Source organism: Lytechinus pictus, chromosome 9, assembly GCF_037042905.1.
Source record: "Lytechinus pictus isolate F3 Inbred chromosome 9, Lp3.0, whole genome shotgun sequence".
NCBI lineage: Eukaryota > Metazoa > Echinodermata > Echinoidea > Temnopleuroida > Toxopneustidae > Lytechinus > Lytechinus pictus.
In genome coordinates, this window is record NC_087253.1 from 8,095,570 (window position 1) to 8,122,649 (window position 27,080).

The 27,080-nt window shown below is 35.6% G+C and overlaps 1 protein-coding gene across 2 annotated transcripts; it reads left to right on the forward strand.

Annotated features, from left to right (window-relative positions):
• The first annotated feature begins 264 nt into the window (after window positions 1–264).
• LOC135155489 (uncharacterized) lies at window positions 265–26,025 on the forward strand. 2 transcript variants are annotated; one of them, XM_064104608.1, is made up of 19 exons: window positions 265–295; window positions 2,388–2,723; window positions 3,112–3,359; window positions 7,326–7,454; window positions 7,566–7,731; window positions 8,853–8,886; window positions 9,321–9,589; window positions 15,081–15,111; window positions 15,596–15,855; window positions 17,285–17,398; window positions 18,071–18,388; window positions 18,767–19,015; window positions 19,173–19,502; window positions 19,862–20,079; window positions 20,634–20,768; window positions 22,559–22,712; window positions 23,205–23,238; window positions 23,676–23,968; window positions 24,641–26,025. In XM_064104608.1, exons 1-19 carry the CDS (start codon window positions 280–282, stop codon window positions 24,700–24,702), a joined length of 3,396 nt encoding a protein of 1,131 aa, XP_063960678.1. In that variant the 5' UTR covers window positions 265–279; the 3' UTR covers window positions 24,703–26,025. The 2 variants fall into 2 exon arrangements, with proteins under 2 accessions (XP_063960678.1, XP_063960679.1); XM_064104609.1 differs by having other exon boundaries at window positions 17,288–17,398; window positions 24,641–25,397.
• The last annotated feature ends 1,055 nt before the right edge of the window (window positions 26,026–27,080 follow it).

A 27,080-nucleotide genomic window follows, 5' to 3' on the forward strand; every position in this document is an offset into this window, starting at 1 on the left:
CGTCAATGAACGTAGTATTGTATCATTGTATGAATGGTGTTTTTGTGAATAATTATTTTATAGTAGTTTTCAAAGTCAGCACTGCTGCTATATTGAATCGCGTGACGCGCGTGAGACTGCCGGAGGCACTTGTTTTATTCTAAGTTAACTCTTGCAGAGTTAAAAGGTTTATGAATAATTTATCTGTGTTTAAACATATACTTCTCCTATTTAGAAGGATAATAATATCTCATTGTTATTGGAAATTATTATTTTTTCAGATTAAATTATCTTGAAGACATGAAGTTTTATCGAGGTAAGAAGTCCCGTACATTTATGTTTTCCATGTTTCTATGAAATCGTAAAATACATTAAATTGCCGACCATTAATTCCATTAAAAACGTTTGTAGTTTAATGGTAATCAGAGCACAATCATCACCATAATCATGATGAGCCTTAAGGTATAACGGTTATCAGAAGTTCGTCGCCTAACAATCGAGATATTCCTGCCACTGACAGAAAAAAACAGCATCACAGAACTTTATTTCCCATATTCTCCAGATGATTGATAGAATAATATTAAAGTTTATTTTTCATCAATTTTCTTTTGCTACTGTATACATGAAAATCAATTTAACCCTTTCTTTAAATAGAGTACTATGACTGGCATTATTTTGTGTGCGCACTCTCTTTCAATTTTTCGAATGTAAATAAAACAATAACGGGTTAGCAAAATTTACTAGCAGTTTTTTTCCTTCCTATTCTTCTCTTCAATACAATTAATCAATATCAAAGCCGGGGCTTGTTAATAATAATAATAATGATAATATATATATATATATATATATAATGTAAGGGGCCCTCAGAACAACGAGTAGTGCAGGTACTCATCATTTAGTGTAGATAAACTTGGAAAACAGAAATAACGACGAGTGAGACGTAGCTCTCCGGTTTCCTTTTTTAATGCAAGCTTTCGGCCATCATCGGCCTTCGTCAGGCCTACAGAAAAAGGAAATTACGGTAACTACAACTATATATGTTGAATTATTGTAAATGTTAATCATATTCTGACCACACATGTAAAACTACTAAGCACAATTCTGTAGTACTATTAACACATGCAATTTTATACCTAATATTATACCTTATCTATATATATGTAAATACTATGTTCGTTCCTTCTGATTTCCTTTTTCTGTAGGCCTGACAAAGGCCAATGATGGCCGAAAGCTTGCAATATAAAAGGAAACCTGAGAGCTACGTCTCACTCGTTGTTATTTCTGTCTTCCAAGTATATATACAGTGCGTCCTACAAAAAACGAAACCGAGATTTATCGATGATTTATCATAACTTAATCACTATATATACAGTGCGTCCCAGAAAAAAAAACGAAACCGAGATTAAGCGATGATTTATCATAACTTAATCACAAATACAATAAACAAATGACCCACCAATGTAAAGCTTAGAATCTCCTCTTTCATCTGCAATTACTTAGATTATTCCCCATTCACGCATGAGTGAGCAAAAACAATTTAAAGAAAGGATACCAAAAACTCATTTGGCAGGGGGGTATCTGAATTTCAAAAATAAAATCACATGCCTATAAAGTTCAATATCTGCTCTTTTATTTGATACCTTAATCACAAAAATTGGCCAAGAAGTAAAAAGGTTATGTTCCCTCGAAACAATGCTTGTATTTCCATAATTTCATTAAATAAACGTGTTTTCACCGGTTTCCCACAGAAGCTCTCGCATGGTTAACAAACAACTTAATGCATGGCTGATCGTCAACAAAACGGAGTGAGTTTGAACGTTAGCCTGTAGAACCTCTTAATTTTACTAAATTATTGAAATTCAAGCCTTATTTCAAATAACCAGAACTTTGTTATTTGTTGACCATTTTCTGTAATTGAGGTATCAAATTAAAGAGCAGATATTGAACTTTTTAAAAATGTCGTTTTCTTTTTGAACCCCAGATACAGCCCGCCAAATGACTTTTTGGTATCCCCTCTTCAAATTGTTTTTGCTCACTCATGCGTGAATGAGAAATAATCTAAGTAATTTCAGGAGATTCTAAGCTTTACAATGGTAGGTCATTTGTCTATTGTATTTGTGATTAAGTTATGATAAATCATCGATAAATCTCGGTTCGTTTTTTGTGGGACGCACTGTATACATATAGATATATATATAATATATATATACTTATGTTATAAATCTCCGCTAAAAGTGGAATTAGCATCCAATTTTTCCATCATGATATCAAGTTTCTGAAACATTTGGAGTCTATAACACCGATTATTCAGGGGTGGCAAGTTTGGCTTTAAATGTTATTATGGAGTTTTTATGAATATATCTTATATGTTAAAAAAATATTTCTTACCTAATGGTTATTACACAAAGCCGAAAAACAAGCTGGATCTACTGCAAGTCGCGTCAGAGTCGACGAAAATATCTCTCAGGATATATTACAAGAGGACCATGGCTTGTCAATGTACATCCGACCCAATGCTTTGCTTCAGGGAGAATCACGAGAGATCACACTAACCCTCCTTCGAGACCCTCCAAGCGTAGAGATACAAGATGATGAATCCGTGGCCTGCTACGGGATCAGATGTGATCCTCCAAACATGGTATTCCTCAAACCTGTTAAGATTAGGATACCACACGCCCTACTAGTTGTTAACCCAACCGATGTAAAGCCAGATGTTGTGTCATATGAATGGGATTTAGTGAATGGTAAGTTTGTAGAGAGGGTAAAGTTTTATAATATCTGAACATCACTTGGATCCATAAAATGGTGATCATGAATAATCACAAAATTGCTTTTACTTTTACTTACTTCACGTAGGCTGGGTTATTTATAAGAACTAATGAATCGACTGTCCGGTAATAAAAAAACCTGATGTTGACCCGAGTTATAAGTTTGGTAGTTTGATTGATGGATCAATTGATGATTTATCACTACATTTTATTCATGTTTAATTTTATTATCATTTTATTTGTATTAATTTCATATATTTGAAGGAGCGCTGCTAATGACACTGTTTTGTTTCTGTAGTAGGACTAGACACTCAGTTTTAAGAAAGAGGTTAACAACACATATTTTTTATGACCCCAAACCCAGATCTGCCACGAAGTTCAAGAAGCATTTCATCCTACTCTTCAGACAAGCTACCATACTGCAAGGTTTACAAGAGACACCTTGAGCTGTATATCGACCACAGTGCTGAGTGGTGGGTTCTTATTCCCCTTGAGCAGCCTGTGATTAAACGCCGATTAATGTGCACACCGTATATTCCAGATGAAATAAAAAGAGGACAGGAGATTGGTGTCCACCTTCGTCTTCATGAGGATATTCCTGGAATGAATGTGGTAGGTATACCAAGTCCAACGATGTCAGAGGATATGTAGGGGCCGCGGAACGCTTTTCAAAGTGTTTGGGGGGGGGGGGGGGCTGACCATGCAAGAATCACAATCATATTAGTCAATTTTACGTTTTGTACACGGTTTTAGAACAGTAGTGGGGAGGGGGTGTATTAGTCAATTTTACGTATTTTTTCCTACGAAATTTACTTTTTCAATTCATTTTGCTTCTCTTTGTGTTGTCATATTCATTAAGTTTTAGTAATATATTATTATTTAATAAATGTATATTTTGAACAACTATAAATCCCCTCATCTTCGAATGTTAGTGAAATTACGATGCGGCATTTTTGATCTAATAGATTCGATTTCGTTTTTGGCTTAAAGTACACACCCGAAGAATCAAAACTATTTTATAATTAATTTTTGTGGTCATCATTGTAAAGGGGAAGGATTACTTATCATATATCTAACTTCACTTTTTGAAATAGTGATTAGAGTTTGCAGAAATCGGCTCTCAAAAATGATTTATTTTCATGCCATATGTCTGCATTCCACCGGTCCTCTTGCGAGCTCCAGCTGAGTGACGTCACACAATGAGCGGTGAGCAGCTGAGCTGACAGCAGCCCATTGAAGACGACCTTTCCAATCAGCGTTTTTTGCTCTTAGAATTATTTATTCCTCATAAGATTGGTCTTGTTATATAGATAAAAGTTTGAATTTACTGAACAATGAAATAAAATGCACATTTAACGTATTTTTTTTTCTTTCAAGAAATATATGTGAATAAACAAAGCACATTTTCACTTAGAAATCACACTTGCGTCACATTAATATTATAATCAATATAAAGCATAGACATTCTTCTTCACTGAACAAAAATTCTGAAATTTCATCACGTAGCAAAGTCAGGAACCACAAAAAAACACAGCAATATCCATCGCGAAATGATTGGAATTGCAGTTGATTTGCCGAAGCATTATGAGGCAACAGCGGCGAATGGTCTTTTTTTAATATATCCTTAAAAACCCGAATGCCAATACGAAGCGATCTGTGGCCAAACCGGTAAAACGTCATTTTGATGAGTGAGAGGATCCTGGTTCGGAACTCGTGTAATTTTTTTGGTTCGGGGATTTTTTTCTAAATCATTTTATTCCTTCCCCATTCCTACCCAGCTCTTTTTTTCTCTTTTTGTTTTCATGTGAGATTCTATTCAGACCTGCATTTATTAAATCGTACTTCTTAATTGCTGCTTTTGATTTTCAAGTTCTTGATTAGATTCTACACTTATTTGGGCAGGGATGGGAGGGGTAGAGGATGAGTTAAATGTCAAGTCCACATCAAGTAAAAATTATTTGAATAGAGTAATTTCCCTCGTTTTTTTACTCAAAACAGTTATAAACACAAAACAATGACATACAAATTAGAGTTGATTATGTCACATCTTATTCATTTCAAATTTTGTTTAGCATTTATTTTTTTATTATTTAATTTGAATCAGTTTTTTTGAAATTTTCTGATTTTTTTTTTTTTTTTATTCAAATGAATTTTTGGTTGGGTGGACTTCTTCTTTACTCTTCACATGGAATGCATAGCAATATTTATCCAGAAACAAAATTGTCTTAAAATGTGCAAACCAGTAATTGGACACATGTTCACTTCCTTTCATCCAGGCCACTTCCTCGATCACATCTACCAGGCTTACAGTCTTATAACAAACATGATGCACCATCACACAACTGCAAACAACATTCACAGTGCTTCACAATAGATATTTCATTTTTGTTCATACATGCAATGAATATTGTGGAAAACAAATAAAAGGCGTACCCATATTCCAATATAATTTAAAAGGACAAATATATTATGCCTTTCGAGAAAAAAAATCTTACGATATATACACGACACTTAACTTTCAGCAATCAGCCTGGTATATAATTGATACAGAGTTGCTAACAAAATATAACTTTGGGGCTTTGCAAGAAAATTATGTTCAAAGCGTAAGTCTCAAATTCAAGTGTAATAAGGTCAAGTTGCACGTGCAATTCAACTACATGTTTGTGTTTAATCAAAGGACTTACCCTTGATTTGGGACGTGTGATTGAGTAGAAAATTTCTCACAAAATGCCCTAGTTACATTACAATTGTTCTTTCGTTTTAAATTGTGTTCTTATTTTTGACAAGCTGTATTCCTGTACAATTCAATGTTATAGTCCTCTCCAAAACTGCTCTAAATTGTTGTTTCCAAGATCAATTAAGATCATTATCAGTACAAAATTTGCAAACCGTAGCTCCAGGAAAGCAGAGTGAAGAAAAAATGGCTACATGTCCATATCAGAATCTCCCAGATTGAAGTAGTAAACAGAGACCAGAGTCAGCAAGTGTGCAGATCTGTATGTAGAAGAGAGAGAGAGAAAAAGGAAATAGTCTAAATGATCAAAGTATGAATTTTATTATGTTGATGATTAAGAAGGACTACAAGAAATACTGTCTTCAACAGCCACAATATTTTTGAACAAACTGGTTAATAAATGTACTACAGGCTATGGTAGGAAGTATGTACACTAGTAGGAAGCCTACCAGACATTTTTAGTTTGATTTTAATCAGTTTATATTCTAGTTTTGGTGCACAGATTATCATCATCATCTGATACAGGAATAAGCCGGTGCAGTGGCATGTAATTCCTGGTCGACGATAAATGATAGTGGGTTTAGACTGAAAAGTTCTACTCAGAGCACCAGTGCTCTACCTCAAGTGATGTTCGTGTAGGCTCCACTCCACTTCACTATCGCTACATTACATGTACGCTACCCGGGTATAGGTGTAGCGTAGTGTAGCGGTAGTGAAGTGGAGCCTACACGAACATCACTTGAGCCGTGCTCTCCGTGTCATAACAAAGAGTGCATTTATCTTCATTTTTAAAAGAAACACCAGACTCTAATTTCGGTCAGGAATCAGGGCACTCACACGTATTGCGAGATTAGTATTAGTATACTAATCAGGGAATCAGGGTAACCACTGCAGATATTTTGTCTGGCTTCATGAATCATGACATCCTAATTCCGAGTAGAAAAAAAAAAGCTTAATTAAACATTCCTCTGAAACGAAACTGCAGATTTTTTCAGTATAACCAAGCCATTGCCTGGCCAGTTTATTTAGAAATCTGACTGAAGAAAAAAAATATTCTGCAAAAACCTTTTTAAAAAAGACTTTAGGGCCTACGTAGTCAACTAGTACAGCTTGAAATAATGCATGATTCTAAAATTACCGGTATTATTAGATCTGTATCTGTCATCTGACCTGAATGCATCGTCAGTCAGATGCCAGACCAGACAAGTACAATTTCCAAACATTCTTACCTTGACTTTAGTTTAAGGTATGACGCCTTTTGTGGATGGATCAAACAGCGTAATGTGCAGCATCGACTGCCCTTGCAGAGCCCCAGCGGCAAGCAGTGAATGGGCAGCTACAGCTTTGAGTTTTTCAATAAACACTGACTCCCTGACTGACTGACAGGAGCAACACAACCCACGACGCCTGTCCAGTGGACAAAATCGGTCTTTACAGTTCCCAGTTCAATAAAAAACGGCAAAGTAACACAGTTCTGGTTCACTTTTGGACTGAAGTTGTCGGAAACAGAAATCGGATATCACATAACATGAAGAAAACGGTAAATTGGGAAGATATTGAACAGGTCAGTAAGGTGATTCAGTGTATTATGCACAGAGGGATGATGAGCTCGACGATTGTGTGACGTCATTATTCTCGACTGTTTTCACTGCGTGAACTGTCGGTCTGGGGGCGGCTGGGGGGCTGAGAAGGGTCTCTAATAATTTCATTTCTTGCATTTCCACGACATCTATAAAACTTTTTAGTGACAATTTGTGTATAAAAAGACAAGACCTTTCCATCCATATATAATTTGTCTATAATCATCACTTTCGTGAATTTTCTTCGTGTGTGTACTTTAACAGGAAATACAAGAGGAGGAGAAGAAGCAGTGTTACCACAAGGCCTATCCTTCTATACCCATCAGTATTGCCTCCAACGCAGGGGATGTCAATATAACATCCTACCGAGGTGGCGATGCCGTGGACAAGAAGGTATTTGTTTTGTTTTACATTAGCCTGTGTTTACATTGAAACGCTTTGTCTTTATCATCTTGAAAATTGAAACTTATACGTTTTCACACTTTTTGTCATCGTGGACGGCAGGTTCTCCTTCTCCAAGAAGTTCAAAGAAGAAAGCAACACCTAATTGTGCTCCCGGTGCCAATGCATGAAGATGACACGGACCTTCCAGTTACAGTCATTCTTACCCAGTCTGGGAAACGGGTCGATGTTTTTTTAGTATCGCTCGCCTTTGTTATCAGGTGCTCTGGTATGTATGGTCATTGCAGTGTTGTTTTGATTTAAAGTGGGTAGTACCATCAGACTAATTGCACTGCAAAAATACTTCTGACACGCGAAACAATTATTAGAAGAGAAGTTTACCCTGACGACAGGTTTGTTGTAAAAAATAACAGACAAAGGGGCAAAGTTGGATGAAAATCCATTAAAGGTTAAAATTTCGGACGTCATAATAGAGCTTTCCATTTTTTGATTGTTCAAGTTTAGTTTAAAGTTCCGAACCAAGTCTCATGCTTACGTCATTGTTTAATGCTCCATTCGGCTTTGCAAAGTGCCTTTTGTATCTTTATACTGTTTTGTTATACCCCATTTAATTCTATCACCAACAATCCCACTCAACTATGCCCATGGATACGCCTTTGTTCTCCATTGTCTCTCTTTCTCTCCGTCAGTTTAATATGGTTTTTCAAACTGCTTAATCAACTTCATACCGTCCCACCAATCAAACGTTTCCCCTTTTTCCAGTTATCTTTGCAAGGTTGGATGGAGTCCGCCCATTCGTGTGTATATTGATTAATCATATTTCAGCTATATTCTGTATTTTGTATATTTTGTATACTGTTCTGTTAAATTTGTATGTGAATCTTTTTACTGTGTACAAACATTTTCAATTCAGCCATTGGCTGCCAAGAATGTTTTGATGCCTTATAAAGACCATTAGTATTATGATAACTAAAACTTATTTTTTAAGAGTGAGTGTGAGATAAATTGTCTATTGCTATGCTGAAGGTACAATGAAACCCATTTGTACTTTTTTTTGAGAAAATGATATTTGATTGCCTCTCTTAAATTCACGATAATGGGAAGATGCTCACATAGGACGTCACAAATTAAGAAATTAAGAAACTAAAAGTCTAATCAAATTATAATCTGTAATTTATTTTCTATAATGCTTTGCCAATATATCCCTTTCTGCAATTGATACCCCGCTCTTAAGCGTTTATTCATGGATATTTGTGTATAATTTTCTAACTAATTAAAATCGAATGTTTTATGCCTTTCAGCCAGCAGTCGATTTACACGTATGATGTCAATACGAGTTGTTAGCTGTGTTTTGCTTAGTTTTGTTTTCTTGTTTTTGTTCTGCGACAGGAGAACCGACTTTGGAACCATCTCTCTTTGGACGGTAAGATGCATGTTTATTGTAGTCTACCCTTCCTTTCTGAATCACATCATTATTAGGCTTTTTGCAAGTATCCCCACCAATAGGGTAGTGAACGGTTAAGTATTCCTGCAATATTAAAACGTACGACTATGAAAAACACACACACAAAATTAAATAAACGGGGTGGGTTACAAGATAGTTTGATACTATTAACCACGATTTTAGCGAAAATGTGAAAATGCGTGATTTAAGGTTTTAGTAACCAACCAACGGGGAAATTATGTTTATGGGGGCAGTAATTGTCCAAGATATTTATCTTTACTAATGTATTTAGCTCACGTTTTATATTTTGTACATACGTTTTCCGTCAACTATTTTTAATTTGACTTCGTAAGCGGATAACATTTGTCTAACTTTGATTACTTCCTTTAAAAACCATCATCTGCTTATTCCAGGGTGGTTGAAGAAGTTTTAAAAGGTGAACTCCAGGATGTTGATATCCTCAACATTGCTGAAAAGATGTCAGTGGATCAGTTTTATGATTTAGGGGTAGCTCTTGGTTTCACGATCGCACAGCTGGATGCTATAGAATACCAGAGATTCAGAGACAAGCAGCAGGCCTTCAATGATATGCTTATAAGATGGCGGCAGACAAAAACCTCTGGTCAAGCAGCGAAGGAAGAACTAATCGCAATCATGGAAACACTGGATACCCCTACTGAAGGTATGGTAATGATAACAGAAGTGCTAATGTGTATTGATAATTTTCCTTTTGTACGTGTGAATTCAAGGGTGTCTGGGCAGTGTCTGGGCATTTTGGTCAGTATATGGTTCAGTATAGGCATATGTGGTTAAGGGTGGTGAAGGTACAGGGGTGTGCGTGTGGGGAGTGTGCGTAGATGTGCGTGACTCTCTTGGCCTGTGTGTTCGAGGTGGTGCAGGAAAGTGTGCATATTGACAGTGTGCGGCAAGGCGTGTGATTTGTGTGTTTGCAGGTGGAGTGAGGTGCACGAGTGTGTCTGTGTGGATGCAGGCCATGTCACATCGTTCTGTGCAAGCCTTGCGTGTGACTTAGGGTAACTATTTCTGCCACCCGCAGATCGCCCGCAGGTCGGCCGCATTGACAATATCTGGCATGCATCTCGCACGCAGAAGTTCACAAGTCTGATTTGCACGTGGTACAACAAAGTTTTAAACACGGGTGAATTGCGATTCGCGAGCAATCACCCGCAACTCACCCGCAAGGCTTGCATGGATCAACGTGACATTGCTTTAAAGGCCCTGTCATAAGACTGTGAATGAGGGTGTGGGATTAGGCAGTGTGCGTGTGTATTTTCATGTGCATTCGGGATAGTGCATGAGGGTGTGGTTGTGCGGCAGTTTGCGAGGGTGTGTTTACGTGTGTGTTCGGAATAGGGCATGATTATGTGTACGGAATGCATGGAGGTGTTTGCCCGTCTGCTCTGGGTGGTGCATGGGGTTTTTGATGTGGGAAGTGTGCGTGTGTGTCTGAATAGCCTGCATGTTCGGTGTAGCACCCGAGGACGTGGTGAAGGGAGTGTGACTGATTAATGTACGTTAATGTGATTCCTTCTTTTTCAGGATTGTGACGAGTGTGTGGGTTTGGGCAGTTGCGAGAGTGTGTATTGGAAAAAAAAAATTAAGATCCATTATATGTCCAAAATTTTAGACAAATTACACTTTTAAATGTGGATTACAAAATATTGTCAAAGGTTTTAGCAGAAAGATTAAAAGGTATACTAAATGAGATAATTCACAATGATCAAGTTGGATATGTAAAAGATAGGAACATTGGGGATGGTGTAAGATTAATAGATGATATGTTATATCAATCTAATTTCAAAAATATTGGATATTTAATCACTGTTAATTTTGAAAAGGCCTTTGATTCTGTTTCACATGATTTTCTTTTTAAGATCCTTAAACTATTTGGATTTGGGCACTCATTCTGTTCGTGGGTCCGTGTTTTATACTCGGATATTACTAGTAGTGTTATGAATGGGGGGTTTTCTTCCGGTTACTTTAATATAAAGCGAGGGGTAAGACAGGGGGATCCCCTCTCCCCATATTTGTTTCTGCTCTGTATTGAAATACTTGCTCTGGCAATAAGGAAAGACAGACAGGTTGAAGGAATTCAATTTCAGAAACATGAAATAAAGCAAATTGTGTATGCTGATGATATATCATTGTTTGTTAAAAATACACACTCTTTAGATCGTCTTTAATACCTTTTTGAAGAATTCGAGATAATTAGTGGTCTAAAAATAAACAAAGGAAAAACTAATATTTTGTGGATGGGTCGGGATAATGACAGACCTCAGACACAGTTGTTTGGGAATTTTGTTCAGCATATTAAAATTTTAGGTGTTTACTTTTCTCTTAATGTTATAATAAAAGAAGACATGAATTACAAAGAAATACTTAGTAAAATAAAAAGACTGTTGGGATGGTGGAAACAAAGGGATATCACACTTATGGGGAAAATTCACTCGTTAAAAACATATGCATTGTCAAGGCTAAACTTTGTTTCGTCACTAATAGTGGTTCCTCAGTGGTTGTATGCTGAGGTTGAAAAGATCACATTTGAATTGTTATGGTCAGGAAAAGATCGGATAAAGATAATTATAATGTACCAGGATTACTCACAAGGGGGTTTAAAAATGATGAATTTTAAGTTGTTTGTAAAGTCTCAACGTTTAATGTGGCTTAAACGATTACTTTACGGAGAACGGGATGCAGGATGGAAGTTGTATTTTGATTTTTGTTTTCGATCAGTTGGGGGGAGATTTCTGTTTCTATGTGACTTTGACACTTCAAAATTAAATATAAAATTGCCCCCATTTTATTCAGAAATGATGAAGGCTTGGCAAGACTTAAGGAGATTTCGTTATTCTGAAGAGGAGGTTAACCCTATTATATTCAATAATCAACATATTTGTATAAAAGGTAAAACAATTTTTGACAATGATCTTTTCAATAAAGGAATATTTAGCGTTGATCAAATTTTTGAAAATGGCCACTTGAAGCCTGTGACTTTTTTTTCAAAATCTCGGTATTACCGCAAATCAACTTCTCCAAATAATAGATATTGTGCACGTTATACCAGCAAACTGGAAAAATTTCAGATTCAGATTTCAGATTTATTTATTTCACTTCCATCAATTGTACATACATGAATTGTATACCATATATAAACATAAATATTTGTATACGTTGCAAAAAAAGAAAATAATGATACATGTGTTGTGAAAAAAAAAGAAAAAACACTTAGACAATTTGGGCAACACATTGTAGGTTTTTAAATAAGTATACTATTTTTCAATAGAAATTAAATTAAGATGGAAATGGAGGGACTTACTAAAAAGCAATGCTTGTACAATGTGGGCCCCTCAAAAAATAGATAACACAACAAATAACAAAACAGCAAAGTATAAATACAGATAATCAAATGAAAAAAAAAATAACTGAGAGGGAAATACTCACAAAATAAATACAAAGTTATCAAAAATATACATTTAGATAAAGGACAAAACAACCCGTCCTAAAAATATCCACCCTTCCCCACCCCACCCCCCCCCCCCAGAAAAAGAGAGAGAAAAAAAAAGGGAGAATGCCCTGAGAAGATGGATGGGTGTTGCTGTATGTAGATAGAACACATGCCGTGGACTCAAGCAAACTGGATTCAATGATGTGTATAAAAGGAGAAAAAGGTATATAAAATAACCTGGAAAGAATATAATGCACGAAAAATGTGATTGATGCCGTAAACAAATAACCGGTAGGAAGGCGGATAAGCGGACAGGAGAGGAAAAAATAGAGGAGAAGATAGACACAATAATGTATGAGGTTCAATAATGAGCACATCGGAGAAGGACTTGTGTCAGATTTTTTTTTAATAAAAAAGATAATAATTATTTTATGTTTTAATTGTAGTCTTTAAAGTAATAATGATGACTTGACAGAGATGATGAATTAAACTTAATTTGGGAGTATATTATAAGGTTTTAATAGAGATAATTTGAATTTAGTCTTAAAAGAGTTCAAAGATGTTGCATTTGTTATATCATTATGAAGTGAGTTCCATAACTTCGGTCCATAATATATAAATGTGTTCTGAGCCCGCAAAGTTCTTAAAAGTGGTAAATGAAATTCACCCAATCGCCTTGTTGGATAGTTGTGAATGGATTGATTTTTTGGAAACATTGAATTAAATACATTTGGGAGGTTGTTGTTGTTATAGTTATACATAAACTGACCGAGATTAAACAAATATAAGTCTTTAATTTTCAATATTTTATTTTCAAAAAATAATGGGTCAGTATGAGACAAATATGCCGTGTGACATATAATACGTAGATATTTCTTTTGTAATAGGAGTAATTTGTCTAAGAGTGTTTGTTGTGTATTACCCCACGCTAAAATTCCATAATTTAAATAAGGCAATATAAGGGATGAATATAATGTCAGCAGAGACGATAATGGTAAACAAAATTTAAGCTTGTTAATTATACCAATGTTGCGTGAAATAGTTTTACATATGTTATCTATGTGAAATTTCCATGAGAGCTTATTATCGACTATTATTCCAAAAAACTTAATATGGGATACATTTTCCAAGGGAGTTCCATCAAAAATAATATCAACAGGAAGTATATTTATACAGTTGCTAAACAACATATATTTTGATTTTTGAAGATTTAGTGACAATTTATTTGCTCTTATCCATTCGGTGACATTTTCTAGTTCAGAGTTGATTATACTAGCAAGGTGAAGTGGATTTTTATGTGAAAAAAAAAAGTTGGAGTCGTCCGCAAAGAGAATGAAAGAAAGAACATCTGATGATCTACAAAAATCATAAATATAAACAATAAACAAAATCGGGCCTAAAAGACTACCCTGGGGAACTCCACAATTATTTTTTTTCATTTGAGAATTGCAACCGTTTAAAAAGACATATTGCTTCCTATTCATGAGGTAGCTCCTGAACCTTCCAAGGCCTTCCCACGCACTCCATAATGATGTAATTTGTTAAGTAAAATATCATGATTAATGGTGTCGAAGGCCTTGGAGAAGTCCAGGAACAAACCAATTAAATGAGAAGATTTATCGATTGAATGTGCCGCTTTTTCAATGAAACTCAATAATGCATGTGTGGTGCTATGCTTTTCCCTAAATCCAAATTGCGAATTTGAAAAAATATTATTTGATTTGAAAAAATTTACAGTTCTTTTATAATTAATATTTTCAAGTATTTTCGACAATGTAGATAACAAAGAAATTTCAATAGTTCAATAAAGTAAAAAAAAAATTGATTTCGTAGACTTTGGGATAAGTATGAATATTGGAAAACAGGAAACAGCTTTTGAAGTAATTAAATAAAAAACAATTTATAACTTGTGTATTACTAAGCTACAAGAGCTATACAAGTTAACACTTAAGGATGGTCACAGTGATTTTGATTTTACTGATGTAGAAATTTGTAAATTATTTGAATATATCAGGAGTTCAACTCTTATAAGAAAACAAAGGGAATTTCAGTTTATGCTTTTACATGGAGCAATATATACAAAAGAACATTTGAAGAGATTTGGTTTCGTGGGAGATAATTATTGTTCGTTTTGTTGTACAAAAACTGAATCGTACTTTCATATACTGCATAAAAGTTAAACCTCTTTGGAAATTTTGTATTGATCATTTTTGTTTAGCTGAATTAAGAACTTTAAATTGGCGGGAAATATTCTTAGGATTACCTGGAAATTCTTGTAGAATCAAATGTGTCAATTCTGTTATTCTTTTTATTAAATATGCAATTTTTAATTCCAGAGCTGAAGGCCGGGTACCGTCATTTATTAAAATACACACATTTAAACGGGTTGTATAGAAGAAGAAATACGCCTGGCAACGAAGTCAGGCAAGTTAAGTTTACATTTACAGAAATGGGATGAACTGAAGGTGAAAAGGGATTTGAATGTGAACAGGTGGGATGTGTCTAGTGTGGTGCGAGTGTGAATCCTGGTGTGAATGTTGATGCTTTTCTTTTTTCTTTTACTAGTTCTTTTCAATTTCCCCTTCTCTCGTATCAATATGATTTGCAGGTTTTTTTTTCTTTCTGTATCCTATTGCGCCAAAATGTTAAACGTTCAGATAAAATTGAAACCCTGTTGTCTCTTTTCTTTCCTCAATTCCCGATATAGACCTTCGTGCATTAGGAACAAGTTGTGCTAGGTAAGCACTTTTTTTTCAGTTTGTAATTTTTAGTTGGTTCTAAATATTAACTTATCCAATTTGTTGGTAATATTCTGAACCAACCTAAATTAAACTATGCGAAGATTGCGTGTATTTGTGGATTCAACGAAGACGATTAAACTACCTCTTACCAACTCACATGTCCATAATCGAAAACCGTGCTGAAAACCGTGCTCACTTTATCACTAAAATCATTATCCCTTTGCACGCTGAATTATAATAATATATATATATTTTTTTTTTTTTGGGGGGGATAATAATAACAATCGCTTCCATAAATTTTTTTTTACTTCAAGATATCCATTTTGCACCATTGATACTTATTCTAATCATATAGATGTTATCCAAGAGCTCTTGCCTTTTATTAGCTTATCTACATGTAATGTGAAGGTAGGGGAGAAAACAATCTAAGTTCAAATGAATTGAGTTCTTATCTTGTTGAATACTTCTTACAATTATATAGTGAAATCCCAGACAAAGCGCTTCTCGATTTATCCCGAAAGATACAACCAGAGAAGTACTTCGAAATTGGAACAAAACTCGGTCTTCAGTACATAGAGCTTGAGCACATACAACACAAGACATTTGCTAACAGGAGGGACAGCAACATTCAGATGCTTTCCACATGGAAATCATATCAGCCGCCCGGAGAAAAGGCAGTGGAGACTTTGAAACTGGTTTGGGACTCTGTCCAATCAGTAAAGAAAGCTGACAATAAGGAAGGTATGGGAAAGAACAGAAAGAAATTGTTTGACTTTGTAAAATGACAATTTTAATTTAGTTTGTCCATTGTGTTCAATCGAATTTGATTTAAGCTAAACAAAAAAGTAACAGAATAAAACAATTGAATTGCAGTTTGAACAGCCTGTGGATTCGATTGAAATTTCATATTCTCACGTGAAGAAAAGGGCTAACTTTGCACAATAAATCGGTTATTTATTATATCGGTATCATAGTATATGCCCCTGAGCCGGCGGCAAGCCTCTACTTTGTCAGCTGGCTGGAAATATTCGAAATGCAGGGCCTACAATAGATTATAACATGGATAAGATAGAGGTTTTTCAAACAAATCGAGTACATATTGAGTGAGGAAAGACTTTTTGAATGAAGGCTTAGATATAGATCATTACAGTCCATCGAATCGATATTGCATTTAATGTGGATTATTGGATCATCACTGGCAATTGATTCCATGGGCCAGATCACCTCTCTGGCCGAAACCATTCGCATGCGTTGATATGTACACAGTATTTGCAATAGGCCTACAATGTATACGTCTGAATACCATCCAAATTTTTGGTTTTTTTTGTGCTTGCTCCTTTTACACAAAAAAATATGCCTCTAGCACACAATGTAATGGGCATTAAGTCTTACTTTCCCCATAAATGAAGGATTAGATTCAAATTCCCGGGGGACCACTTCCATTGATGAGTGGATACCAGGCGCGACCATGGGGTTTCGAAAAGCACCCTAAACAAGGGAAGCAATTCTTTTCCATTTCCATTTTGTGAAACCCTACAAGTATTGGAAATATATACCTTTATCAGTATTTCAAACATCGTTTTTGACACCCTTATAACGTTACATAGGCCTATACGTGACGTACTTGCCCACTCTTTCTTTCCCCGTTTACGCGTGGTCGCAGCTGGTATCCATTCGTCAATGGAAGTGTGCCCCCGGGCGGCCTCTCGAGCTCTGGGATGAACCAAATGTGGCTCTAGAAAGTCGTCCTAAATCGGATATATCGCTGTTACCATAGTAGCAACCAGAATTTTGCACACAAAGCGCAGATTGAATGTTTCCGTTGCAGATGCGAAACGAAAAAAATCTCATGTAACACAATTTGCATTGCAGGACAGTTTTACGACAATGACTACGGGCCCAAAAGTCTCTTCCGAAATCAACTACCGTCGTAAATAAGCGTTCGCGTTCTCCAGCGAAAGGTCGGGGTTATTGGCTGCCAGCGCAAGCAGACAATTGTGCAATATGCTATGTTCTAACCAAATGGAGATATGTACGTGTAGATATAGGATACCAGCGAAGAGTTTCTCAGAATGTACCGTAACCTGTCTTTCTTTGTGCTTGAATTGTACGCTTATTTCATTTTTTTACATATTGAGATATTACAAACATCTATTTTTTTTTCTTTTAGAAGAAGAAGAAGGTACTTCTGCGGTTCTCAAACAGGTTGTTGTCGAAAGAGCCAAGCAAACTGATCTCGAAAGCGAACAAGAAACGATGGAGATCATTGACTTTTCAGGAGTGGGTAAGCAGATGCGAATGATTTTAAGGTGTTTGGAATTTGGGTTTATCGACATTGTACAATGAACTCCACATGATGTTATTAAGTATCTAAGAAATACAAATAAAAAAAAGAAGAGAAAAATATAATTTATAATTTTTTTCCATAATGAAATCTTTTTTTGTTTTCTAGTAGTTTTATGAGTTCATTGTATAATGAACAATTTCGTATCAATTTAACAGGGTAGAGGGATGGAGAGGGATATGACATCGTTATACTATGGGGTACTGCATTACCATAAGAAAACAAATGCGTTGAAATGCACATCATACATGAAAAGATAATTTTGCAATGAGTACTGATTATTCATTGTATTCATACAACTGAACTTTGTTTTTGTAGAACGCAGTTTAAAAAATATATATAAATCTATATATTGTATATTAAACTATTCTTGATGGGATTTAATCGGAGAGAGAGAGCATTGAATGCGTTTGGAGTTTTGAAAAGGAACCCATTCTATCATTGGTAAGAAAATATTGTTTTGATTTGTTAAGAAGCTAATAGTAAATACAATCGCAAAAAAGCAGAAAATTAGAAACTAAGTATTACAGATCCAAAACATACTTTATCTTGTTGATCATAAATCGTATGCACATATACGGTTCTAAAATAAGGAACGAATTGATTTTAAAGATTATCCAAGTGGTTCTTCTTGTAAGCATGAGGAAACCCGTAAGGATCTTGAGCAACACGGCGGAATACCAAACACAGAAGAACTTTGCAGTGTGGCTCGTCATGTCAAATCCTTACAAACAGCACGTTCACTTGGAAAAACGCTTCATATCGATGACGTTAGCATAGTTGGTTTCGTCACTCAGCACTGTCCTTCATTACTACGTGAGACAGCGCAGCAGATAGTACGAATGTGGCACAATGGCTTACAAGAAGGAGTCAAGGAAGATGAACTCAACAAGTTATTCAAGAAGTACAACATCTCTGGTGACAAAACAGGTTGTTTGAAATCTCTTTCTAAGCTTCTTTAATTATCGACCTCTGAATGAAAGAAACACTTTCAAATTTCAGAAACGCTTGCCCTTTCAATTCTTCTTATTCCGAATGTTTTAATTTCGAACGAAAAGAGTATTTCATATCAAGAGAATAAACATATTGGTTGGAGATTAAATGTGTTAACATGGGTTGCATAGCTAATAACTCTTTCACGGTTAATCGGCCTTTCAGCCGTTTGGTTTTCTAATCTTGTTGGTCTTAGAGCCCTGTTAACAAGTCATCTGTCATGTGTTTCTTTATTCATTTCCATTCGCATTTGTGGAACTTTATTGCATCATAAATTATATGAACTCGTGTATTTCTACTTACCTGTCCTGGCAGGGGGCTATGAAGAAATAGCACAACTCATTCGATTTGACGCAGACCTACTAGACTTAGTTCGTCATTTGGATGTACACCATACCAGCGTCATGGAGTTCTTTAACACATCCTCAGCCCTTACACCTTACATGGTTGTTCCCGTTGCCCTAAAAATGCTGATAGAATGGTCCAACAAAGGTGGAACTAGGGAGAGGCTTCTGGCGATAGCTCAGGCTTTTCGCTTCGGTGGCGCAGACATCATAGCAAAAGGTAATTCTTTTACAACAAACCCGCTATTCCAACACTCCGAGAGCATAAAAAAAAAATAATTTCGTCATTATTGTGAAAGTCTTTAAATAAGTACTGTATTTAAAAAAGAACATGTTCTACGTGTTTTCGGTATATTGATCATCCCCTCACTCTTTAGGCCTCGAATGCCAGTCAACCTACCCGTTTTTCATCTCACATGGCATCCTTGATCATAAGGGTGGGAACATGACCCTCGATGAACTTGGAATTACTGTATTTGTTCCTGAAGGAGCTATTCCAAAGGGAATGGGATCAACCGTCACCGTCCGTGTATCATTCCGCAATACTCCTAGACTTCCCATACGCGACGATGAAGTTCTTATTACTCCCGTCATAGAGACTTCTCTCACACAAGAACTTCTCAAGCCGGCATCGATAGTTCTACAACACTGTATGGGTTTCAACAACGACGATTCTACCGTTGTAATGTACACCAAGACCGGGCAAGGTATAACGTTTGTCATAAAATAGTTTAATTAATGTTAATTGCAGAGTATTCACTCTTAATACAACGGGTGTAGCTTCTGAATTATAAATCAACCCGTTGGTGGCCGCTATCACAACAGGTGAAATAAAGATAATTTAGAATCATATCTGTACCCAATTCTCGTCATTCCGAACTTACTACCATATAACAAATTTATACATACACTGTAGTTAAAGAAAATGCTTAACTGATGAACAAGAAAAATGTCTGATTGTAAAATACATTTGTTTTCCCGTCACTTAAGTGCCATAGAGAGACAGACCTGATATTGATGGAAATTAATTATTAGAATACCACGTCCATTATTTTCCAAACTTCAGGAAAATTCGGTCGCAGAATGTTGACGAGAGACGATTCACGAATCTCAAAATCTACGATTGAGTTTTGTACACGTCATATTGAAGTTCTGGCTGTGTGTTCTAAGGATCTTCGAAATCTTCAACTAACATGCTTGGTCTTCCAGCCTACTATGAGGGCACAAGTGGAGCAACCATATCTACGCGTGTACATTATTCATCCATATATGACATATGTCCAGGTATTACTATTAATTTATATCAATTTCTTCTGAATATCCTAACTTCACTTTAAACTGTGCACAATCATCACGGTTAATCACAGATAAAAAGTGAAATTCTTTTATACTTTTCCGTTACCGATTTTCGTCAGCCATAATATGGGCAACATCTCTGCCGAAACGAACAGATGTTCTCAGAAAAAGATGACACATCTCAGCTCCAGATATTCTGACAAGAATACAGCAGTTGTCTAATTAAACTTCATGATAATGACTTTAACATTAGTGTCAATCAAGAGTCATCTGTGACCAATTGATTTTCCTTTTATAATGAAGCCCCACAATCCTTTTAATGTAGCCCTTCAGTCAATCCATTTTCCATTCACCATAAAGAAATTACTGTGGATCAATTTTGTATCTTTAAAATATCTTACATTTCAGATGGAAAATTTTGTGGACATTATGGAACCATACCATTACATGATAAATGAGCACTTTACTAACCATTTTCAAAACGTTTCATTGATTTTTAAGAAACTCTTGTGAATCAAGTTTTGACTGCTTCCGTATTTCAGGATATAATCGAGAGGGAGCTGACTTCGTCTAAACCTTACTGCCAAGTCGATAAGGAATTCAAGTTCTCTATTGGGACAACAGCAAAGCATCTAACGGTAATTTGTCATGAAGAGAAGAAGCAACAAAACCAAATGGTAATGCGACTTATTACAAATTCAAACATACTTTAAACCAGGGGTTCTCAAACTTTTTCTTTGAAGGGCCAGATGAGACTCCAAGTAAACCTGAAAGGGCCAGGGTGAAGTGGATACTTAGAAAAAAAATGTGTGCGAAGCGCAAAGACCCTTGCGGTTGGGGTCCTAGATGCTCTCTTGTGCACTCTGGCTCTTATTTTGGGAGCATTTATCCAACATCCAACAAATTTATAACAGTTTTATATGGAACGCAGGCAAAATTAGAACAAAAATAATCAAAATACAGCGAGAGTCAATATTAATGATAACAAAATTGTAGTACTTTGTTAAAAGGAATCTAGATTGTACCTATACATAGCTGGTATTGGGGAGACAGGTAATATCTGAAGTATCAAATAATTTTTTTAGTAAAAGTAGATTGAATAATAGAGCATGTCTGTTGTAGACTCTAACAAGGATGTCAGTCTCATAATCACTTTCAATGTGGGAAAAGTGACACTGTCAGCAACAAGTTGCTTGAACCTTGGCACAAAAGGTGTAATTGCCAGACGAAGGCATTGATGCAAATGTTCACTGGTCAAGCAGGGGCTGCGAAAGGGGGGGGGGGGGGCTGAATCCCCCCCCCCCGCCCCACTTTTTTCCAAAACCATGTACAAAAACGTAAAAATAACCATATGATTGTGGTTTTTGCATGGCCATACCCCCTCCCCACTTTGAAAACCGTTCCGCGGGCCCTGTCAAGGTACTGCAGTATGAGTTAGTTTTTTAAAATGTTCATTGTGGAAAATGCACTTTCTCACCTGTATTATGTACATCAAAACATGGTGAGAACAGCGCTGGTCATCTAATAAGAAAGAAGATCGAACAGACAGAAAAGACTCCACTAAACTTTGTTTAAAATCAAATTTATTTGACTGTCATTACTTTTATTACGGTTTCATGGATACACAATGTAATCATATTAAGCTATGTTTCATATTGTGACTTAAAAGTGATTAAAAAAACCCAGCAGAGTCTCGCGGGCCGGATTAAGAAGTTCCGCGGGCCGTAGTTTGAGAACCCCTGCTTTAAATATTTAAAGCGCCATCTCGAGTCCTCAACTACTCATTCCTGGTCAGTTTCTTGACCCATAATGCTAGTGTAGTCTAGTAATATAGACCCACTTGAATGGTAACATGCTGATTAACTACTCAATACATTTTTACCGCAATAATGATGCTACCAAGTAGGAAAACAATTAACTTTTCCTCTAAAAAACATTTTACTTTCTTTATACAAATACAATTATAGGTCAATAAAATCTCTGTAGTATTAGTACATTTTTACAACCATATTTTTGAAGAATATGTATTTATATCACGCAGTCAATGAGAGACCACATATAGTTCACTCCCCCTTTAACATGACAATTTTCGTTGTATATCCTTGTTGATTTGCAAAGCTATTTCTTTGCACCCTGTCTTGAGTAAAAAAAAAAGTATATAAGAAATTTCATTGTAAGATTAATCAATATCCATATATGCATTTTAACTCTACATCTTCTCTCTCAAGCTAGCAAACCAAACAAATCCAAACTCAAAGTGAAAAGATTGCCATGTATTCGAGATGATTATAAACTGATGTGCCAAATTAATTGTTACCACTTTGCATCCGGTTTTTTTATAATCAATTGAATAGGTTTGATAATCTTATCCTTCAAACCTGACATTACAAGAAATGTAAGTAGTTTGATTAAAAGAATAAAGAAATGTGTTTCTTGATATATTTTAAAAAACATTTCTCACACAAAGATACCCCTCAGCGGTGTATTGAATGGTCAGTGCAGCCCTGTCGTATTCATGCTTCAGTTTACCCCAGAAGAAAATGGGAAGAAGAATATTCGCATTGCAATAAATGAAGGAGACGAGCCCATATCCGATAGAGAGTTCAACGTGTCAATAGAAGGTACAATAACATATTTTAGCAGCAAATTCAAGCTTGTTTTAACCTAAATTTACATTGCATGAAGTATCGGCAGTTTATGTTCTTTATGCGATAATAGTGAACCTAGATACCATCAACGTCTAAGAAAAAGACGAGTCCTGAAAATTGAATTAGAAATGTGACCTTTACAGTATTTTTGTTATAAGTAAGACGATTCTCACTCACCATGAATATAAATTTTCATAAAACTATTACCACAATCTTACCCCAAAAATGTAAGTACGTGATCATTCCTTGTATCACCATAAACATACCATTATTGAATTTCGATTTCTAAAGGAACATACTAGTTAGCAGGTTACCCCGTTACTCTTTGATAGATCTTTGTAAAATTAAATAAATTCCTCAGAATAATAGTAATAATACTACGAATACTACTACTGCTTCACCACCAATGTTGATATTAATAACGATCCTTATAATATTCTGCTATATTCTTTCATTTTCCATCAGATGAAACGGATTACACGATCAATCGCAGGGTTTTGTAAGTTTTCTTCTTTTTTTTGAAAATAAAATGTAACGTAATTTGGAATATGAACCCGAGGCATGCATTTTCATCCTTAGAGTAATTCAGATCTAGAATGCAAACAAGACGTGCCTTGTGATTTTTAGGACTGCAATTTGTCATTACATAGATAGACCTTTTTATAGTCCAGTCGCTTTTGGCAATCCTGGGGAAAAGTGAAGTAATAGAAATATGAATAAAGACAATAGTAATAAGAGTAACATAATCGCTTTCACATAAGACATAACTCATAGTAATACGAAAATAAACTTTACCTAATCAAAAACCCAACAAAAGTATGTTATTCCCGGGGGTAGGAAACATAGTGAAACACCACTCTTCTTTTGGACACAAGGAATAATTGGCGTTGTTTGTTTATGGAAATTTTGTAAACATTATGAATATACTATATACAGAGAAGGCCGATTGAGCTGTTTATCCAACAATCTTATCGAAACCCTGGCTGACGTGATTCTCAAGCAAAGTGATGCAAATTCCCTTGGCGGCTATCTCGGTTTCTCAGAGTCAACCGTAGAGCAATACCTCGATCGGTCAGATTCTTCTTATAAGAAATTTTCAAGATCGGGGTTCGTTGAGATGCTAAGTGATTGGAGACGAAGAGTCCGACCTAGTGAGCAGGTAAAGGAGCTTCATCGAGCCCTGAAAGATGCCGGTCTGACATATGTAACAGACACTATCCTGCATGGAGGTAACTACAGCTAGTTTTATCCTCAATATTTATTTATTGTATAAATATGTATTTATTTTATTAACAGGCAATATGTTGAGAAATGACAAAAAATACCATGAAAACATTACATGAAATAATGCTGTGAAATTGAGCATCTGCCCATAGAACATCTAAAAATACTGAAAATTATATCGAGAGGTTTCCTTATAATGACAGCTATTTAAAGCTTAATACTAGTCCAGATGATGGCCTTTCGATATTTTCCCCTCCACTCTCACTGCGCATCATCCACTGCACGCTTTTCCTTCACACACCGTAATTGTCCACTAGCTGATCGCGCAACCCTCGAATTTCCCTCTCCCGAAGGTAAATCTTGGGGTCGCGATCAGTGGGCAAGTATATAGTGTGTGGAGGAAACGAGTGCACGGAGCTCAGTGAGAACATTGAGGGGGAAAATCTCGAAGTGGCTGCATCTGGACTAGCTGAATATTACAATCCATTCCATGTGTCAACATTAGTAAACACTCTGGAAAGAAAAATTGTTTCCTTTCGACAGTTTATTTGATCTTACACGATTGAAATTACACCACGTGTGAAACACACGTGCTTCGAAAGCGATCTGGTCTGGCAGAAAGGAAGACATATGCCTGTACAATACTGTTCCAACTTTATTCACCTTTTTCTATTTAGTGACTGGCTCATCTAGGCCTACCGTTCCTCAGCGCGTGCAAAAACTTGAGTCAAAGAAATAGAAAACGACAATTCCGTTGACCTCCAGACTCTTAAGCCGTTACCTCAAGAATTGGATGGTCACTGTACGAAGCCTATGGAAATTCGAGAGTCTAGAGCCAGCGGGTTAACCTGAGGATCTCTGAAGTTATAACTCACCTATTAATTTCATCTAATACAGATCATTCACATCAAAATGTGACATAATGTTAATACCAGAGCACATATTTCATGATTTGAAGGGGTGATTATCTTTCCAAAAAATTTAATTTTAATAACATTATTACAATCATGCCAACCACAGTAGGCCTACTTATGTAGTATTGGTAGTGGTAACATATACATTTTATACATTTTCTATCATATTTTGAAACATTATTATATAATCTGTCGAAGAAAACACTATTATATCAGGCGGATAATTGAAGTTTCACATAGATTACACAGTGTGAACACCTCATGCGTGATTGACCCCAGAACTTCAGGCTTTTTCCCCATTCTCTATCTAGTCATTGTCATATACCATGATTGATTGATTGATTGAATTTATTCTTCTTCATTTCAAACAAATTTACAAAGTAAGTAGGAAATGATCAGAATGTGAATAACAGAAAAGAAAAAGGGAACTCACTGGAAAGCATCGCTTCTTTGTGTGAGTCCCTGAAATAATTAAATGATTTCAATTTATTAAACACATACACCATGTACAACTCGCTGTAAAAAAAAAAGACAAATAGAATGAGTAAATTTTCACTCGCTTCTTACATTCTACTCACATTGGTATCAAACCCAATGTCCACTCAAATTGGATTGAATTGAGAGTAAACACAATTTTACGAGCGAATGTCTCATCACGAAAATTTGATTTGCAGGGATAAAATTCACTCAACAACAAATCTCTGAGAAGCGAATATTAAACGGTCGTATATATATATCTTCTTTGAATAGTATGAATTTCATATATGTATATATTTTACCCGTTTCATTATACATTCCATACATCTCCCTACTTCTAAATGTCCATGTTTCATATATTCTTTAATTTCAAACAGTCCTTCAAATGCTTATATATAGATTTCAATCTAAATTCTTTATATATACTCTAAATGAGTATTATTTTTAGTTTTATATATACTTTAATTTGTGAACTTCACGTGTTTCCATACTCTTAACAGCTCTTAGCAAAAACTAACAATTAATTATTTCATTACAGATTATGTTTGAGACAGTATTTCACACATCACAATTATATTCACTTTCAGATGTTGTTTGAAGGTTTGCATGGTGGCATGTACAGTCGCTGATGTGGTTTACGGTACACCATGTGGAGTGTTGTAGAAACAGTGGAAAGAGGAAGAAAAGGAATTTGATAGGCAAGAAAGTGGATATTTGAGAGTAGAGTATTCTTTCTTGAAAGTAGTCCTGAAAAGGACTGTAAACCAGAAGAGATTGATTAGTTGAAGAAACAGCTTGAGTAGTAGGATGGATGAGGAGTTGCTGGCTTGAGTCGGCGAGTAGAGATAATGACTAGAAGCAGTAGAGAGACAGCCATATGGCAGCCATATTGAAAAACAAACAAACCAGCATTTATCACATACATTTATATATCGTTAGCATACATGTTTAAGACAGTACTTTATTCATAAAGAGTAGTTACACACTAACTCGTGTAAGAATTGTATTTCTGCTTTTATATTGTACATAATAGAGTTTATGTGGAAAATTCTCTGCATTCGGGGACAATTCTAAATATCATGAAAATACAGATTTGTTCAAATTCATGTTTTCTCTCTTACGTTAATATTACAGGTATGTTATAATAAACATTTGGATTTTTTTTAAAATTCTATTGTATTGCCACATTTTAACAGCCATACTGAATTTGCTTGTAGTCTTTTTTTTATCTCTTATTCTGAAAAGTGAATTTTTCAGGCGATTTCCTTTTCAGAGTAAGTCTTTAAACGTCGTGTATTATATGGTAGTGTTAACTCCATATATCCCTGGACAAATCTCATTGTGGAGCGTTGTGGCCCAGTGGATTAGTCTCCTGACTTTGAAACAGAGAGTCGTGGGTTCGAATCCCAGCCATAGCGTAATTTCCTTCAGCAAAAAATGTATCAACATTGTGCTGCACTGAACCCAGGTGAGGTGAATGGGTACCTGGCAGGAAGACATTCCTTGAATGCTTGAGCGCCTATAAAATAGGCAGCCACGCTAAAGCCGGGGTAATAATAATAGTAGGACCCGTTAGGAGAACAGTTATCAGAACTGAAGTGGTTTCCCTGAGTAGATATACCTATATTACTATTATTATTGTTATAATAATAATAATTATTATTATTGTACATTTCATACAGGTCATCTCAAAATTCCCTTTAGCTATTTATGTAAACATATAAAT

Excerpts from the sequence above, each read along its gene's own strand:
- LOC135155489 (XM_064104608.1), top strand. Across the intron at positions 23,239-23,675 it reads ACGATCAATCGCAGGGTTTT|AGAAGGCCGATTGAGCTGTT; the intron begins GTAAGTTTTCTT and ends TACTATATACAG. Across the intron at positions 23,969-24,640 it reads AGACACTATCCTGCATGGAG|TGACTGGCTCATCTAGGCCT; the intron begins GTAACTACAGCT and ends TTTTCTATTTAG.